This window comes from Mustelus asterias, chromosome 6, assembly GCF_964213995.1.
Source record: "Mustelus asterias chromosome 6, sMusAst1.hap1.1, whole genome shotgun sequence".
Taxonomy (NCBI): Eukaryota; Metazoa; Chordata; class Chondrichthyes; order Carcharhiniformes; family Triakidae; genus Mustelus; species Mustelus asterias.
In genome coordinates this window covers 145,642,628-145,656,788 of record NC_135806.1, presented here as the reverse complement: position 1 = coordinate 145,656,788, position 14,161 = coordinate 145,642,628, and the positions used below count along the sequence as shown (strand labels likewise).

The 14,161-nt window shown below is 55.7% G+C and overlaps 1 protein-coding gene across 1 annotated transcript in view; it reads left to right on the top strand.

Annotated features, from left to right (window-relative positions):
- The window catches only part of spef2 (sperm flagellar 2), a 386,645-nt gene that overhangs the window by 200,519 nt on the left and 171,965 nt on the right, over nt 1-14,161 (top strand). Inside the window, exons 19-20 of the mRNA XM_078213897.1 lie at nt 1,195-1,311; nt 9,813-9,911. Coding sequence (XP_078070023.1) covers nt 1,195-1,311; nt 9,813-9,911 — 216 coding nt within the window. The remainder of the gene's footprint in view (nt 1-1,194; nt 1,312-9,812; nt 9,912-14,161) is intronic.

Genomic DNA, 14,161 nt, shown 5'->3' with positions numbered 1-14,161 from the left:
GAGCACCCGGGGGAAACCCACACAGACACGGGAAGAACATGCAAACTCCACACAGACAGTGACCCAAACCAGGAATTGAACCTGGGTCCATGGCGCTGTGAGGCAGCAGTGTTAACCACTGTGCCATCGTGCCGCCCCATCATCGGTTGCGAGTTTGAGCAGTGACCTGCTCGATGGTTTTCCTACAGCCACATTGTTTAGTTTTACATTGTTGTTGGGGACAGTTGACTCCCCACCTTTCCCAAATGTCAATAGTGACTTTTTATTTATTCATTCTTGGGACACGGGCGTCGCTGGATGGCCAGCATTTATTGCCCATTCCTCGTGCCCCTGGAGGGCAGTTGAGAGTCACCCACATTGCTGTGGCTCTGGAGTCACATGTAGGCCAGACCGGGTAAGGATGGCAGATTTCCTTCCCTGAAGGACATTAGTGACCCAGATGGGTTTTTCCAACAATCGACAATGGTTTCATGGTCATCAGTAGATTCTTAATTCCAGATATATTTTATTGAATTCAAATTCTACCATCTGCTGTGGCGGGATTCGAACCCGGGTCCCTAGAACATTAGCTGAGTTTCTGAATTAACAATCTAGCGATAATACTACGAGGCCATCACCTCCTGTACAGGATAGCGAGTGGCTCACATTGTGCTCAACAGTGCGGCCCTCCCTCAGCGCGGAGCTCCTTCCTTCAGCGCGATGCTCCCTCGGCGCGGAGCTCCCTCAGCACGACGCTCCCTCGGCGTGGAACTCCTTCCCTCAGCACGACGCTCCCTCAGCGCAGTGTCCCTCGGCGCTCCGACACTCCCTCCCTCGACATTGTGCTCCCTCAGCGCTCTGACGCTCCCTTGGTGCTCCGATGCTCTCTCCTTCGGCACGACGCTCCCTCGGCACTCCGACGCTCCTTCCCTCGGTGCGGAGCTCCCTCAGCGCTCCGCCGCTCCCTCCCTCGGTGCTCTGACGCTCCCTCGGCACAGTGCCCCTCGGCGTGGCGCTCCCTCGGCGCTCCCACGCTCCATCCCTCGGCACAGTGCTCCCTCGGCGTGGCGCTCCCTCGGCGCTCCCTCCCTCGGCACAGTGCTCCCTCGGCGTGGCGCTCCCTCGGCGCTCCCACGCTCCCTCCCTCGGCATAGAGCTCCCACGGCTCCTGTTCAGGATAGCGAGTGGCTAACTTTGTGTGGTTTGAATTCCCAGATGCTGTGGTGGAGAAGCCAGTCGAGGTTGGAGTGCTTCCTTCTCCAGTTCAGGTCGAGCCAGCTCCTTCTCCCGAGTCACAGAAATCTTCAAAGGAAGGAAAATCAGTGAGAAACGGTGAGTGTTGTGGAGGAGGACAGACTGAGGCCTAAAAACAAATTACTGCAGATGCTGGAATCTGAAACCAAAGGAGAAAACGCTGGAAAATCTCAGCAGGTCTGGCAGCATCTGTAAGACCGAAGCCTGTTCCTTTAACTGGCCTCTGTGGTGTAATTGTGGGAATCCACTCCATGAAGCAGAGAAACCTCCGCCCAACCTCTGTCCACTCGATTTCACTCACAAAGCCTCAATAATGAACAGTCACTCTTTCCTTCAGGGACTGAGGTCAGAGCTGCAGTACAGTGATTAGTCAATCCATGGAACCGGCTCTCCAGGAAACATGCGGAGCCCCCCCCCACCCCCCGCCTCCCCCCCCCGCCCCCCCACACCCCCCCCGCCCCCCCCAGCCCACCACACCCCCCCACCCCCAGCCCACCACACCCCCCCACCCCCACCCCCCCACCCCCACCCCACGTAACCACTTTGACAGTTGAAGCACACACCCCATTATGAAACCACGTAACCCACTTTGGCAGTTGAAGCACACACCCCATTGTGCTGGCTTCATCCACAATGCTGTCTGCTCCTTTGTACAGGGGTTCAAACAGACCAACTCCCACATCATTTAGCACCATTGTCTGCTGACCTATATCCTACTCTTGTGCTTTGGTTGGTTCCAGGAGCAATTTATTAGCACGATGCATCCTCCCCGTGTTTCCTGCAGCCTCACGATGGAGGTCTTGTCGGCTCTGTCGGAATTCTGCTGCAAACTGTTCTTCGTAGCTTCCCTGAGCTGTTTCTCAGTTAGACTGGGGATCCTCCTAGCTCTTCCTGCAATCTCTTGTGGGAAGTATATCCGGTTCCCTTGGATTTCCCTATCCTGATGTTCAGTACCAGTGGTACAATTCCTTCCCATTTCCCTCCTCGGGCAATGGCATCTTTCTTCAGTGCTGTCTCAGTCTAAGAACAAAGAACAGTACAGCACAGGAAACAGGCCCTTCGGCCCTCCAAGCCTGTGCCGCTCCTTGGTCCAACTAGACCAATCGTTTGTATCCCTCCATTCCCAGGCTGCTCATGTGACTATCCAGGTAAGTCTTAAACGATGTCAGCGTGCCTGCCTCCACCACCCTACTTGGCAGCGCATTCCAGGCCCCCACCACTCTCTGTGTAAAAAACATCCCTCTAATATCTGAGTTATACTTCGCCCCTCTCACCTTGAGCCCGTGACCCCTCGTGAACGTCACCTCCGACCTGGGAAAAAGCTTCCCACCGATGTTAGTGCATTGTGAGGTACATGCCACTTGCCCTCAGTTTGCAGCAGTTGCAGAGTGTGTTGCATTACCTGACCGGGGAACTGGCTCGCTGGGATTCCACAATTTGAGGTGTATTTGACCTTGTAAACACTTCTTGCTGCAGTGTTTTAGTTGTCCACTGCGCAGTTACACATTTACCGGGGAATGCCTCACCCCAGTTGGTGAAGTTATCCACCAACACCAGGCAATACTGTTCCCCTCTGAGTTTGAGGTCAAGGTCCTACGGAGTTTCGATCCATTGCCGTGGACCCTCAGCCCCCCTCACGTGTCCCAGGTTTCCTCTTTCTCAATTCATTTGATCAGGGTTAATGGCAGCACGATTACTAACACACACCCTTTCTCATCGCAGAACATTGCAACGATTATCCTTTCAGAATTGTGCTGTGTAAAATCAGGGTCCACCCAGCAATCCAGACACTGGATACTGTTCCCTCTTGAATCTTCCCCTGCAGTAAGAGCCGTGTTGTGAAGGTTATCGCAGCTGAGTCGCAGCATCAGCTGTCAGATGCTTCACAGAAGGTGGTCAGTAGGTGGCACTCTCATGTCGAGTACCCTTTCTCTGCTGTTATTACCCCAGAGAGGGGACGTCTGGCCTGGCCAATACTTCCCGTGGATCTCCTGCATCAGTGCTGCACTGAGGCTCCTGTCGCTAGCTGCTGCTGCCAAGCCAAGTCGCATTTCCAAATTAATTATTCCAAGAGCTGGTGCAGCCTGGAGATCCTTTCCAGTTCCTCAAAGGCATTTCCACATTTGGGTGTCCAGTTTCACGGCTCTCTCTCAACAGGGTTAGCAATGAAGCTGACTTTCCCCCACGGTCTCCATCTGTAATAACCCGTCAACCCCAGGAAAGGCTGTTGTGTAGTCACTGAGATGAGCCAGGATAATATGACTGCTGTCTCCCTACTTGATTGCTCAGTATTCCTTCCTCCTGCTTTCATTCCTAATTCCAGAAACCGGAATCTCGTGCTCCTATCTGTATTTCCTGAGGGTTCGCCTTCAGACACTGGAAAAGCTCCCTGGGGAGGGCAGCATTGTGTAAACAGCAATAGCTCAAACACCCAGGCCAACTTCCTTTCCAAACATTGATGGGTGGGTGAACTGTGGAAGGCAAGTCCATCTAAACACTCTAGCTGTTGGGGTTATAACTGCTATTAAGTCTGCCACTGCAGCTACGCAAGCAGGAATGTTCTCATTTAAAACCCAGGAATCCATCGTCAGCCTCTGTGACCCATCTGGTTTACAGACTGACCAAACAGGAGAGTTGACATGTGTAGCTATTGGTCTTAATGCCCCTGGCTCTACTAAAGAATCAGCCCCGGTACTCAGATCTGCCCTTGGGAAATCAGACTGTCTGAGATGGTGACTGAGGCTCTCTGTCAACTTGAACCCCCAGCTCTTCAACTCAACCACAATCGGAGTTTCTGCTGGGCAAAAGCCTCTCCATTCTGTGTCCCTACCTCTTGGAACTCGGCTGGGACTGACTCCACTAGCTCAGTTAAATTGTACGACTGTGAACATCCGATCTGTCCCTTATGTTTCATTGGGGAAATAACCAGAGTTTCTGTCGCCTCTTCCATTCCCCTCCAAAAGCAGTGATTGCAAGGATCTACTTCAACATCATTGGCCTTCATCCAGGCCAATCGCAATAGTAGAGGGAGAAAGACACTAGTAGGTGTGGTATATAGGCCCCCAAATAATAATGTTGAGGTAGGGAGGGCTATAAACAAGCAGATAAGGGATGCGTGTAAAAACGGAACGGCAATAATCATGGGGGACTTCAACATGCACATTGACTGGCAGACTCAAGTCGGTAAGGGTGGAATGGAGGAAGAGTTCTTAGAATGCTGTCGGGATAGTTTCCTTGAACAGCATGTTACGGAACCGACGAGGGAACGAGCTATTTTGGATCTGGTATTGTGTAACGAGGTAGGTAGAATTAAGGATCTTATTGTGAAGGACCCTCTTGGGTCTAGTGACCACAATATGGTCGAATTTCTGATTCAGATGGAAGAGGAGAAAGTTTGGTCCCAAACCAGTGTCCTCTGTTTGAACAGAGGGAAATATGATAGGATGAGGGATGAATTGGCTAAGGTAGACTGGGAGAGCAGGCTGGCAGGTAGGATAGCTGAGGAACAGTGGAGGATTTTTACGGAGATCCTTTTCAGTTCTCAGCAAAAATATATTCCAGCAAAAAACAAGGATTGTAAGAAAAGGGAGAACCAGCCGTGGATAACGAAGGAAATAAAGGAGAGTATTAAAATAAAAACAGCTGCGTACAGAGTGGCCAAAAATAGTGGAGAAACAAGTGATTGGGAAAAATTTAAGAAACAACAAAGAGAGACTAAGAAAGCGATAAAGAAAGGAAGGATAGACTATGAAGCTAGGCTAGCAATTAATATAAAAAATGATAGTAAAAGTTTTTATAAATATATAAAAAGGAATAGAGTGGCTAGAGTGAATGTTGGACCCTTGGAGGACGAGAGGGGGGAGTTAATAGTGGGAAATGAGGATATGGCTGAGTCTTTAAATAAGTTTTTTGTGTCGGTCTTCACGGTGGAGGACACAAATAGTTTGCCAAATATTAACGATAGAGGGTTGGCAGCAGGAGAAATACTTAATACAATTAATGTTACCAGAGAGGCAGTGCTGGGTAGACTAATGGGACTGAAGGTGGACAAGTCCCCGGGTCCGGATGGAATGCATCCCAGGGTATTGAAAGAAATGTCAGAGGTAATAGTGGGTGCGTTAGTGATTATTAATCAAAACTCGTTGCATTCTGGGGTAGTGCCGGTTGTTTGGAAAACGGCTAATGTTACGCCGCTGTTTAAAAAAGGAAGGAGACAAAAGGCGGGTAACTATAGGCCGGTCAGCTTAACGTCTGTAGTAGGGAAAATGCTGGAATCCATTATTAAAGAGGAGATAGCAGGGCATCTGGATAGAAATGGTTCGATCAATCAGACGCAGCATGGATTCATGAGGGGAAAGTCGTGCTTGACGAACATGTTGGATTTTTATGAAGATGTGACTAGGGCGGTTGATGGAGGAGAACCGGTGGATGCGGTGTTTTTGGATTTCCAAAAGGCGTTTGATAAGGTGCCCCATAAAAGGCTGCTGAAGAAGATTAGGGCACACGGAGTTGGGGGTAGTGTGTTAAAGTGGATTGGGGACTGGCTATCCGACAGGAAGCAAAGAGTCAGAATAAATGGGTGTTTTTCCGGTTGGAGGAAGGTAACTAGTGGCGTGCCGCAGGGATCGGTACTCGGGCCGCAACTATTTACCATTTATATAGATGATCTGGAGGAGGGGACGGAGTGTAGGGTAACGAAGTTTGCAGACGACACAAAGATAAGTGGAAAAGTGAATCGTGTGGAGGACGGAGAAGATCTGCAGAGAGATTTGGACAGGCTGAGTGAGTGGGCGAGGATATGGCAAATGGAGTATAACGTTGAGAAATGCGAGGTTATACACTTGAGGAAATAATAACAAATGGGATTACTATCTCAATGGAAACAAATTAAAACATGCTACCGTGCAAAGGGACCTGGGGGTCCTTGTGCATGAGACGCAAAAGCCCAGTCTGCAGGTACAACAGGTGATCAAGAAGGCAAATGGGATGTTGGCCTATATTGCGAAGGGGATAGAATATAAAAGCAGGGATGTCTTGATGCACCTGTACAGGGCATTGGTGAGGCCGCAGCTGGAATACTGTGTGCAGTATTGGTCCCCTTATATGAGGAAGGATATATTGGCATTGGAGGGAGTGCAGAGAAGGTTCACCAGGTTGATACCGGAGATGAGGGGTTTGGATTATGAGGAGAGGCTGAGGAGATTGGGTTTGTACTCGTTGGAGTTTAGAAGGATGAGGGGGGATCTTATGGAGACTTATAAGATAATGCGGGGGCTGGATAGGGTGGAGGCGGAGAGATTCTTTCCACTTAGTAAGGAAGTTAAAACTAGAGGACACAGCCTCAAAATAAAGGGGGGTCGGTTTAAGACAGAGTTGAGGAGGAACTTCTTCTCCCAGAGGGTGGTGAATCTCTGGAATTCTCTGCCCACTGAGGTGGTGGAGGCTACCTCGCTGAATATGTTTAAAGCGCGGATGGATGGATTCCTGATCGGTAAGGGAATTAAGGGTTATGGGGATCAGGCGGGTAAGTGGTACTGATCCACTTCAGATCAGCCATGATCTTATTGAATGGCGGGGCAGGCTCGAGGGGCTAGATGGCCTACTCCTGCTCCTATTTCTTATGTTCTTATGTTCTTATGTCCCACCCCGTGTCTGACCATTTGATTCATATACAAGGTCACTGAGCAGCGAGGGGGGGGGGCAGAGTGAGGCAGCGAGGGGGGGGGGGGAGAGTGAGGCGGCGAGGGGGGGGAGAGTGAGGCGGCGAGGGGGGGGAGAGTGAGGCGGCGAGGGGGGGGAGAGTGAGGCGGCGGGGGGGGGAGAGTGAGGCGGCGAGGAGGGTGGGAGAGTGAGGCGGCGAGGGGAGGGTGAGGCAGCGAGAGGGGGAGGGTGAGGCAGCGAGGTGGAGAGGGTGAGGCAGCGAGAGGGGGAGGGTGAGGGAGCGAGGTGGAGAGGGTGAGGCAGCGATGGGGGGGGAGGGTGAGGCAGCGATGGGGGGGGGAGGGTGAGGCAGCGATGGGGGGGGAGGGTGAGGCAGCGAGGGGAGGGAGGGTGAGGCAGCGATGGGGGGGAGGGTGAGGCAGCGATGGGGGGCAGAGTGAGGCAGCGAGGGGAGGGAGGGTGAGGCAGCGAGGGGGGAGAGGGTGAGGCAGCGAGGGGGGAGAGGGTGAGGCAGCGAGGGGGGAGAGGGTGAGGCAGCGAGGGGAGGGAGGGTGAGGCAGCGAGGGGAGGGAGGGTGAGGCAGCGAGGGGAGGGAGGGTGAGGCAGCGAGGTGGAGAGGGTGAGGCAGCGAGAGGGGGAGGGTGAGGGAGCGAGAGGGGGAGGGTGAGGGAGCGAGGTGGAGAGGGTGAGGCAGCGATGGGGGGCAGAGTGAGGCAGCGAGGGGAGGGGAGGGTGAGGCAGCGAGGGGGGGAGGGTGAGGCAGCGATGGGGGGGGGAGGGTGAGGCAGCGAGGGGGGGAGGGTGAGGCAGCGAGGGGAGGGAGGGTGAGGCAGCGAGGGGGGGTGGAAGGTGAGGCAGCGAGGGGAGGGAGGGTGAGGCAGCGAGGGGGGGGAGAGTGAGGCAGCGAGGGGGGGGGAGAGTGAGGCAACGAGGGGAGGGGAGGGTGAGGCAACGAGGGGAGGGGAGGGTGAGGCAGCGAGGGGAGGGGAGGGTGAGGCAGCGAGGGGGGGAAGAGTGAGGCAGCGAGGGGGGTAGGTTGAGGCAGCGAGGGGGGTAGGTTGAGGCAGCGAGGGGGGGGTGAGGCAGCGAGAGGGGGTGATGAGGCAGCGAGGGGGGGTGGGTGAGGCAGCGAGGGGGGGTGGGTGAGGCAGCGAGGGGGGGTGGGTGAGGCAGCGAGGGGGGGAGGGTGAGGCAGCGAGGGGGGGAGGGTGAGGCAGCGAGGGGGGGAGGGTGAGGCAGCGAGGGGGGGAGGGTGAGGCAGCGAGGGGGGAGGGTGAGGCAGCGAGGGGGGGAGGGTGAGGCAGCGAGGGGGGGAGGGTGAGGCAGCGAGGGGGGGAGGGTGAGGCAGCGAGGGGGGGGAGGGTGAGGCAGTGAGGGGGGGATGGTGAGGCAGCGAGGGGGGAAGGTGAGGCAGCGAGGGTGGGGGAGGGGGAGGCGGCGAGGAGGGGAGGTTGAGGCGGCGAGGAGGGGAGGGCGAGGCGGCGAGGGGGGGAGGGCGAGGCGGCGAGGGGGGGGTGAGGCGGCGGGGGGGTGAGGCGGCGAGGGGGGGAGGGTGAGGCAGCGAGGGGGGGAGGGTGAGGCAGCGAGGGGGGGGTGAGGCGGCGGGGGGGTGAGGCGGCGAGGGGGGGGAGGCGGCGAGGGGGGGGAGGGTGAGGCAGCGAGGGGGGGGGTGAGGCAGCGAGGGGGGGAGGGTGAGGCAGCGAGGGGGGGGAGGGTGAGGCAGCGAGGTGGGGGGGAGGGTGAGGCAGCGAGGGGGGGGAGGGTGAGGCAGCGAGGGGGGGGAGGGTGAGGCAGCGAGGGGGGGGAGGGTGAGGCGGCGAGGGGGGGGGGAGGGTGAGGCAGCGATGGGGAGGAGGGTGAGGCAGCGAGGGGGGGAGGGTGAGGCAGCGAGGGGGGGGAGGGTGAGGCAGCGAGGGGGGGGGAGGGTGAGGCAGCGAGGGGGGGGGAGGGTGAGGCGGCGAGGGGGGGGGGAGGGTGAGGCAGCGATGGGGGGGAGGGTGAGGCAGCGAGGGGGGGAGGGTGAGGCAGCGAGGGGGGGAGGGTGAGGCAGCGAGGGGGGAGGGTGAGGCGGCGAGGGGGGGGAGGGTGAGGCAGCGAGGGGGGGAGGGTGAGGCAGCGAGGGGGGGGAGGGTGAGGCGGCGTGGGGGGCATGTGGTGGCGAGGGGGAGAGAGGCGGCGAGGGGGGAGGGTGAGGGTGAGGCAGCGAGGGGGGGTGTGGTGGCGAGGGGGGGTGTGGTGGCGAGGGGGGGGTGTGGTGGCGAGGGGGGGGTAGAGCGTGAGGCAGCGAGGGGGGGGAGGGTGAGGCGGCGAGGGGGGAGAGGGTGAGGCGGCGAGGGGGGGGTGTGGTGGCGAGGGGGGGGTGGTGGCGAGGGGGGGGGTGGTGGCGAGGGGGGGGGGTGGTGGCGAGGGGGGGGGGTGGTGGCGAGGGGGGGGGGTGGTGGCGAGGGGGGGGTATGGTGGCGAGGGGGGGGTATGGTGGCGAGGGGGGGGTATGGTGGCGAGGGGGGGTTATGGTGGCGAGGGGGGGGTGTGGCGGCGAGGGGTGGGCAGAGTGAGGCGGCGACAGGGGGGGGGGGGAGGGGGAGCCGGGGGGATGTTGGTTTTATTTTCCCTGTTAATTATTCTTGCTCTGGATTTTTCTTTGACTTTTTGCACAATGAAGTTAAACTTCATGATACAATGATCACTCTTCCCTCAATGTTTCCCACTGACACTCGGTCCTCTCAGCCCACCTCATTCCCAGCTCCTCCTGCCTCACTCAACTGATCTGCTGGAGAAAATCTTCCTGAAGACGGTGTCGGAACTCTGCCCCTCTCCTCCTTTTCCGACTATCCCAGTCTATATTTGGGTGATTAAAGTCCCACGTTGTAAGAACTCTGGTGAATTCCAGTCCTCTCACCTGGTTTCCTTGACGATAGGTTCTGTGAACGCACCGGGCTCCGGCAAAGACAAGAAGGAGATGAGTGAGTCACCTCAAGACAAGAAACATGACAAATCAGGCTCCAATGCTCAGTCAGGTATGAAGGGAATGTTCATGTTTGAGAATATCTGAATTAAAAACAGAAAATGCTGCCAGGAGGCGAGGCAGTGTCTGTGGAGACAGAAAGCAAGTCAATGTTCCAGCGGAATCACCCTGCTATTGTATTAGGAATTACCGTCCAAACAAAGGGTTGTGAGTGTAACAACAACAACTTCAGATGGTTTGTTTTATTAGTACGTGCATGCTGGCCAAATGGCCTCCCTCTGTGCTGTTTGATTTTATGTTAAAGGCCGGACATTTGGCATTGAGAGGCCGGGCACAGGTCCCACTCCAGCCCCAGGCCGGGCACGGGTCCCGCTCCAGCCCCAGGCCGGGCATGGGTCCCACTCCAGCCCCAGGCCGGGCACAGGTCCCGCTCCAGCCCCAGGCCGGGCACGGGTCCCACTCCAGCCCCAGGCCGGGCACGGGTCCCGCTCCAGCCCCAGGCCGGGCACAGGTCCCGCTCCAGCCCCAGGCAGGGCACAGGTCCAGCCCCAGCCCCAGGCCGGGCACAGGTCCAGCCCCAGCCCCAGGCCGGGCACAGGTCCCGCTCCAGCCCCAGGCCGGGCACAGGTCCCGCTCCAGCCCCAGGCCGGGCACAGGTCCCGCTCCAGCCCCAGGCCGGGCACAGGTCCCGCTCCAGCCCCAGGCCGGGCACAGGTCCAGCCCCAGCCCCAGGCCGGGCACAGGTCCAGCCCCAGCCCCAGGCCGGGCACAGGTCCCGCTCCAGCCCCAGGCCGGGCACAGGTCCAGCCCCAGCCCCAGGCCGGGCACGGGTCCCGCTCCAGCCCCAGCCCCAGGCCGGGCACGGGTCCCGCTCAGCCCCAGGCTGGGCACGGGTGCCGCTCCCGCCCCAGGCCGGGCACGGGTCCCACTCCCGCTCCAGCCCCAGGCCGGGCACGGGTCCCGCTCCAGCCCCAGGCCGGGCACGGGTCCCGCTCCAGCCCCAGGCCGGGCACGGGTCCCACTCCAGCCCCAGGCTGGGCACGGGTCCTGCTCCAGCCCCAGGCCAGGCACGGGTCCTGCTCCAGCCCCAGGCCAGGCACGGGTCCTGCTCCAGCCCCAGGCCGGGCACAGGTCCTGCTCCAGCGCCAGGCCGGGCACAGGTCCTGCTCCAGCCCCAGGCCGGGCACGGGTCCCGCTCCAGCCCCAGGCCGGGCACGGGTCCTGCTCCAGCCCCAGGCTGGGCACGGGTCCCGCTCCAGCCCCAGGCTGGGCACGGGTCCCGCTCCAGTGGGAGGATATGGAGGATAGGAGAAACGGCAGTCAGCTTTCACACACTGGCACAAGGTCGAGCTCACACACCTCTCCCTGCAGTGGAGAAAGGAGAGAGGGAACTGTCCAAATCCAGACCAACACAGCAATTCACAACAGGAGTAGGCTGTTCAGCCCCTCGAGCCTGCTCACCCATTCACTGAGATCACGGCTGACCCAACTGGAACTTCCTGCCTACCCTAATAACCTTTCACCCCCTGCCTATTATTGATAGAGAGAAGCAATCTCCATTGGTGACGGGGTCAGGCACCATGGGAACAGGTTGCAAGGGAGACAGTGAGAATGTGTCCACAGCAGCAGGCTGTGATTTGGAAGTCTCAGGCATTACTTTATGCAGGAAGCTCCCAACGGGAATTACATTCAAATTTGAACAAGGAAATTTTCAAGGCTGTGTGGCAGCTGAAAGGTTTCGAAGGAAGACAGGAGTGGGAGCAATTGAAGAGTTCCTTCCAACAGAAACACAAAGAACAAAAGAACAAAGAAAATTACAGCACAGGAACAGGCCCTTCGGCCCTCCAAGCCTGCACCGACCATGCTGCCCGATTGAACTAAAACCCCCTACCCTTCCGGGGACCATATCCCTCTATTCCCATCCTATTCATGTACTTGTCAAGACGCCCCTTAAAGGTCACTACCGTATCCGCTTCCACTACCTCCCCCGGCAACGAGTTCCAGGTACCCACTACTCTCTGTGTAAAGACGTTGCCTCGTACATCTCCTTTAAACCTTGCCCCTCGCACCTTTAACCTATGCCCCCAGTAATTGATTCTTTCACCCTGGGAAAAAGCTTCTGACTATCCACTCTGTCCATGCCTCTCATAATCTTGTAGACTTCTATCAGGTCTCCCCTCAACCTCCGTCATTCCCGTGAGAACAAACCAAGTTTCTCCAACCTCTCCTCATAGCTAATGCCCTCCATACCAGGCAACATCCTGGTAAATCTTTTCTGTACCCTCTCCAAAGCCTCCACATCCTTCTGGTAGTGTGGCGACTAGAGTTGAACACTATATTCCAAGTGTGGCCCAACTAAGGTTCTATAAAGCTGCAACATGACTTGCCAATTTTTAAACTCAATGCCCCGGCCGATGAAGGCAAGCATGCCGTATGCCTTCTTGACTATCTTCTCCACCTGCATTGCCACTTTCAGTGACCTGTGTACCTGTACACTCAGATCCCTTTGCCTATCAATACTCTTAAGGGTTCTGCCATTTACTGTATATTTCCTATCTGTATTAGACCTTCAAAACTGCATTACCTCACATTTGTCCGGATTAAACTCCATCTGTCATCTCTCCGCCCAAGTCTCCAACTGATCTATATCCTGCTGTATTCTCTGATGGTCCTCATCGCTATCCGCAAATCCACCAACCTTTGTGTCGTCCGCAAACTTACTAATCAATACACTTACATTTTCCTTCAAATCATTTATATATACGAGAATCGCTTTCTAGTTGGTTCATCTATTCAGTTATATTCATTCAATTCAGATTAACAATCCGGTTTCCACACTGGGAGGGGATTAAATGCGTGGGTAGAGTCAGTGATAGGGGAGGGTGTACATGGTGGTGTTGGAGGGGGAATGGGGGGGGGGGGGGGGGAGAGTCAGTGATAGAGTCACAGAGTCATAGAGGTTTACAGCATGGAAAGAGGCCCTTTGGCCCAACTTGTCCATGCCGCCAGTTTTTTTAAAACCCCTAAGCTAACCCCAATTGCCCGCATTTGGCCCATATCCCTCTATACCCATCTTATCCATGTAACTATCTAAATGCTTTTTAAAAGACAAAATTGTATCCGCCTCCACTACTACCTCTGGCAGCTTGTTCCAGAAACTCACCACCCTCTGGGAAACAATTGCCCCTCTGGACACTTTTGTACCTCTTCCCTCTCACCTTAAACCGATGCCCTCTAGTTTTAGACTCCCCTACCTTTGGGAAAAGATATTGACCATCTAGCTGATCTATGCCCCTCATTATTTTATAGACCTCTATAAGGTCACCCCTCAGCCTCCTATGCTCCAGAGAAAAAAGTCCCAGTCTATCCAACCTCTCCTTATAACTCAATCCATCAAGTCCCGATAGCATCCTAGTAAATCTTTCCTGCACTCTTTCTAGTTTAATGATATCCTTTCTATAATAGGGTGACCAGAAATGCCTACAGTATTCCAAGTGTGGCCTTACCAATGTCTTGTACAACTTCAACAAGACGTCCCAACTCCTGTATTCAATGTTCTGACCGATGAAACCAAGCATGCCGAATGCCTTCTTCACCACTCTGTCCACCTGTGACTCCACTTTCAAGGAGCTATGAACATGTACCCCTAGATCTCTTTGTTCTGTAACTCTCCCCAACGCCCTACCATTAACTGAGTAAGTCCTGCCCTGGTTCAATCTACCAAAATGCATCACCTCGCATTTATCTAAATTAAACTCCATCTGCCATTCATCAGCCCACTGGCCCAATTGATCAAGATCCCATTGCAATCGGAGATAACTTTCCTCACTGTCCACTATGCCACCAATCTTGGTGTCATCTGCAAACTTACTAACCGTGCCTCCTATATTCACATCCAAATCATTAATATAAATGACAAATAACAGTAGACCCAGCACTGATCCCTGAGGCACACCGCTGGTCACAGGCCTCCAGTTTGAAAAACAACTCTCTACAACCACCCTCTGGCTTCTGTCAAGAACCCAATTTTGTATCCATTTAGATACCTCACCCTGGATCCCAACAGATTTAACCTTATGCAACAACCTACCATGCGGTACCTTGTCAAAGGCCTTTCTAAAGTCAATGTAGACAACATCAACTGCACTGCCCTCATCTACCTTCTTGGTTACCCCTTCAAAAAGCTCAATCAAATTTGTGAGACATGATTTTCCACTCACAAAGCCATGCTGACTGTCCCTAATCAGTCCTTGCATCTCTAAATGCCTGTAGATCCTGTCTCTTAAAATTCCTTCCAACAAT